Source organism: Vombatus ursinus, unplaced genomic scaffold (assembly GCF_900497805.2).
Source record: "Vombatus ursinus unplaced genomic scaffold, bare-nosed wombat genome assembly UNPS02014770.1, whole genome shotgun sequence".
NCBI classification, from domain to species: Eukaryota; Metazoa; Chordata; class Mammalia; order Diprotodontia; family Vombatidae; genus Vombatus; species Vombatus ursinus.
Genome location: NW_020954548.1, coordinates 32,673,433 through 32,678,132, shown reverse-complemented (window position 1 = coordinate 32,678,132; position 4,700 = coordinate 32,673,433). Strand labels below are relative to the sequence as shown.

Here is a 4,700-nt window from a genome sequence, read left to right as displayed (position 1 = left end):
AAAAAAAAAAAAAAAAAAAAAAAAAAAAAAAAAAAAAAAAAAGCATAATTTTTTTTTTTGGTACAGTGTTCTTTTGGAATTGCCTTGAAAGCCAACTTACTACTAGCCACCTAAGAAAATTAAAATGGCCAGACTGTAAGCCTCATGAGGGCAGGCACTGTATCTTATTTATCTTAATGCCTCTTCTAGGGTCTAACCCAATGTTCTGCACAGTAGGTCCTTATTGGATTCAATTCATTAAACATTTATTAAGAGAAATGAATGCACAGTGCTATGTGAGGACTAGGGATGGGCAGGGGAACATTATGACAGATGGGAGAGAAAGGCTTAATGGCTTAATGGAAAACAAAGCATTTGAACTGAGCTTTAAAAGATGACTAGGATCTCAGCAGTCAAGAGGTGGTGGCATTTCAGATCTCAGGATTTAGAGATGAAGAGGACCTCAGAAATCACCTAGTTTCCACCTCATCCTCCCTTAGTTTCCTGTGTACAGGAGGAAACTGAGGCCCAGAGGAAGGAAAAAACTCGCCCAAAGTCACTTGCTGAGTTAGTAGCAGAGCAGGGACTCAAACCCAAAGTTGTTTTGTTTTTTTTTTAATGCAATTCAATACGTGTTTATCAAGTGCCTACTAGCATCTGGCACTGCTGGGTACTGGGGGAGGTAAAAAGGTTGGATAAGATCATGTTCTTGGGTATAGGGAGCAATGTAGGGTAAAGCTTCTGATTCTTTTATTTCCTTATCCCTGCCCTCTTAGGAGAATGTCTCTTTACTCTGGTCTCTTCTCTAGGTCCGGGCTGTTGTCGGTAAAACCTATATGCTGACCCAAGATGAAGAGCTGTGGGAGAAGGAGCTGCCCCCTGGGGTGGAAGAACTGCTGAGCATGGGGCAGGACCCACTGGCAGACAGGGGTGCAGTAGCGGAACCAGGGAAGGGTGGTCCCCTCCCCCCCAGGGATAAAACTCGAGTTGTGAGCTACCGAGTTCCTCACAATGCAGCTGTGCAGGTGTATGACTACAGGGAAAAGAAAGCACGGTGAGGGGAAACACGGGGAGAAGACTGTCCTACCCTGGGTGGGATGTTAGGTGGTTTCTCCCATCGCTCCTGGGATCAGAGGCTGTGAATGACATCTCTGTATTTGGCTGACCCTCATACCTTCCACAGGGTTGTGTTTGGACCAGAGCTGGTGTGCCTTGGCCCTGAGGAACAGTTCACAGTGTTGTCCCTCTCAGCTGGCCGGCCCAAGCGCCCCCATGCCCGCCGAGCACTCTGCCTGTTGCTGGGGCCTGATTTCTTTACTGACGTCATCACCATTGAAACGGCAGACCATGCCCGGCTACAACTACAACTGGCTTACAACTGGTAACTAGGGATTACCAGCTATGTAGATAGAGGGGTGGGGGTGGGGTGGGAGAAGTGGGAGGTTAACCCATCCCCAACCCCCAACTAGCACAAAGGGAGGTCCCTAGGGAATCGTCAAGAGTCAGGCTAATGTGAGCGTAGAACATGGAGAGCCTGTGGCAGGTGCCATGTTCTGTGCTAGGTGCTGAGGATACACTGACCAGCATGAAACTGTCCCTTCTTCCAAAGGGCCTACATTCTTTTAGAAGAGGTGGTTTAGGAAGGAAGGGCACTAGCATCGTGAAAGGCTTTGTGTGAAAGGCTGTACTTGAAGGAAATGAGGGAGTCTATGAGGCAGAGAGGTCAGCAAGGGGAGGGCATTCCAGGCATGGAGGTTGCAGATGACAAAGACACAGGGGTGGGAGATCAGAGGTGGGTGGGGAGGTGAGTGAGGAACAACAAGATGGTCAGTTTGAACCATAGCATATAAGAATGAGAATAATGTGTAATGAAACCAGACAAGTAGATTCAGACCAGGCTGTGAAGGACTTTAAAAGCCATACAAAAGAGTTTATGTTTATAGGTGGCTAGGTAGTACAATAGATAAGAGTCCTGGTCCTGGAGTCAGGAAGACCTGAGTTCAAATGTGGCCTCAGAGAGATACTTGCTATAGGACCTTGGGCAAGTCACTTGCCCTATGTTTGCCTCAGTTTCCTCAAATGTCAAATGGGAATAATAATAGTAGCTATCTTCCAGGGTTGTTGTGAGGATCAAATGAGATAATATTTGTATAAAGTATTTAGTACAGTGGGGGGCAGCTAGGTGGTACAGTGGATTGAGCACAGAGCCTGGAGTCAGAAAGACTTGAGAAAGACTCATCTTCCTGCGTTCAAATCTGGCCTCAGACACTTACTAGCTGTGTGACCCTGGGCAAGTCACTTAACCCTGTTTGCCTCAGTTCCCCATCAGTAAAATGAGCTGGAGAAGGAAATGGCAAAGCACTCCAGTATCTCTGCCAAGAAAACCCCACATGGGGTCACAAAGAGTCAAACATGACTAAAATGACTGAGTAAAAACTTAGCGCAGTATCTGGCACATCGTAGGCACTATGTAAATACTATATTATTATTGTCATTGTTATCATCATTATTATGCCCTGGAGTTTGAGTAGGACAGCAAACATAGTCATAACTTTACATAAGGAAAAATCACTTTGGCAACTGTGTGGAGACAGATTGGATTGGGGTAAAATGAGTTTGGGAGACCATTTAGGAGTCTACTGCGGTAGTCCAGACAAGAGGTAATGAGGGTCCGAGTTAAGGTGAAAAGATCCTGACTCCCAGACAGAGGCCCAAATAGAGAGGACCCTCCCTTTCCAAAGGAGGAGATGGGACCTCTTTCTCTTCCCATAGGCACTTTGAACTGGGAGACCGGAATGACCCCCGAGAGGCTGCTCGGCTCTTCTCTGTCCCGGACTTTGTGGGCGATGCCTGCAAAGCCATTGCCTCCCGGGTGCGGGGGTCTGTGGCCTCAGTCACCTTTGATGACTTCCATAAGAATTCAGCTCGTATCATCAGGATGTCTGTCTTTGGTTTTGATGGAGCAGAGAGGAAGGGTCCTGGGGAGGCTGCTATGCCCCAGCCCCGGGACAGAGCTGTCTTTCCCCAGAATGGGCTTGTGGTCAGTAGTGTGGATGTCCAGTCTGTAGAACCCGTGGACCAGCGGACCCGGGATGCCCTGCAGCGAAGTGTCCAGCTGGCCATTGAAATCACCACCAATTCCCAAGAAGCTGCGGCCAAGTGAGTAGAGCAGATGGCTTTTCCCTCCCCCCCTCCCCCTCCTAGTTGCCTGGTCTTAGGTCCCGTAGCACCCGCTCCTTTGTATATTGAGATCCTGTGTACTTAATGTCTAGAGGCTTCCTTGGGGCAGCTACGTAGTGTAATGGAGACAAGAAGACCCAAGTTCAAATCTAGCCTCAGACCCTTGCCAGCTCTGCAACCTTGGGCAAGTCATTTCACTTCTGTCTCAGTTTCCTCAACTGTAAAATGGGAATCATAATAGCACCTACCTCCCAGAATTGTTGTGAAGCTCAAATGAGATAATATTTGTAAAGAACTTAGCACAGTGCCTGGTATATAGTAGGTGCTTAATAATAATAAATTCCAGTTTCCTTCCTCCCTCCCTCATAACGTGCTTGTCCCTCGCCCTGCCTGGCTCCCATTTTTCCTCTACACCTATCTCACAAGAATCTTTTCCCGCCTCCTATCCTGCCAGACATGAGGCTCAGAGACTGGAGCAGGAGGCCCGGGGGCGGCTGGAGCGGCAGAAGATCTTGGACCAAGCAGAAGCTGAGAAGGCACGAAAGGAGCTGCTGCTACTTGAAGCTGAGAGGTGAGGAGAGAAGAGGGCAGATAGGTGGCACCGTGGATAGAGACAGAAGGACCTAGAGTCAGGAAGACTCATTTATCTTCCTGAGTTCAGATATGGCCTCAGGCATTTACTAGCTGTGTGACCCTGGGCAAGTCACTTTACCCTGTTTGCCTCAGTTTCCTCATCTGTAAAATGAGCTGGAGAAGGAAATGGCAAACCACTCCAGTATCTCTGCCACAGAATCCCCCAATGGGGTCACAGGACTGAATAACAAGGAGAGAAGAGGAAGAAGAAAGGCTGGAGAATGCAGAGGCCTCCTTTGTCCCTCAGCTTCCAGCCTCCTGTTATTCTTACCTTCCAATGTCACCAATAATTCTAAACACTAAGCTTAATCATCAACCAGTACAATAAAATGAACATACAAAAGACATGGCAAAAAGCTTATCAAACTCCCTCTAACCTTTTAACAAAAAGGAACCAAAAGAATTAACAAAAGTACCAGAAACTAAGATTTTTGTGTCCCTTTCTAGGCCTGTCAGAAATCCTATCACCTTTTGGCCGTTTTCCTTGATTTTTTTTTCTGCCATTGTTGATGTGTATACAGTTTTGATTCTTCTAATATTACTTTGCATCACTTCATTGGTCTTTCCATAGTCCTTTATGTCACACCTTTTTTTTTAAAAGCACCTTAGTGTTCCACTATGTTAAGATATTACAATTTATTCCACTCTTCTCCGATTTTTGGACATGTGAGTTACTTCCATTTCTGCACACCTGGCACAGCTCTCTCCCCTAAGCTCCAGTTCCATCAATCAAGCCACCTGATTAACATCTCCACCCGAAATATCCCACCAAATCCTCAGAGTCATCTTCCAAACTGAACTCATCAGACGTCCGTTAAATCTGTCTCTCCTCCCAAGCTCCCTGTTGCTGTTGCTACCATGGTCCTCCAGTCTCTCCCTCTGTGCAATTTTCCTTCACAAACAAAATT

General features: G+C 46.8%; 1 protein-coding gene across 2 annotated transcripts in view; it reads left to right on the top strand.

Annotated features, from left to right (window-relative positions):
- Nucleotides 1–4,700, top strand: part of MVP (major vault protein) — a 37,668-nt gene that overhangs the window by 26,087 nt on the left and 6,881 nt on the right. For both annotated transcript variants that reach the window (XM_027863097.1, XM_027863098.1), the window contains exons 9-12: nucleotides 789–1,033; nucleotides 1,163–1,360; nucleotides 2,752–3,138; nucleotides 3,614–3,730. In XM_027863097.1, the coding sequence (XP_027718898.1) occupies nucleotides 789–1,033; nucleotides 1,163–1,360; nucleotides 2,752–3,138; nucleotides 3,614–3,730 (947 nt within the window). The remainder of the gene's footprint in view (nucleotides 1–788; nucleotides 1,034–1,162; nucleotides 1,361–2,751; nucleotides 3,139–3,613; nucleotides 3,731–4,700) is intronic.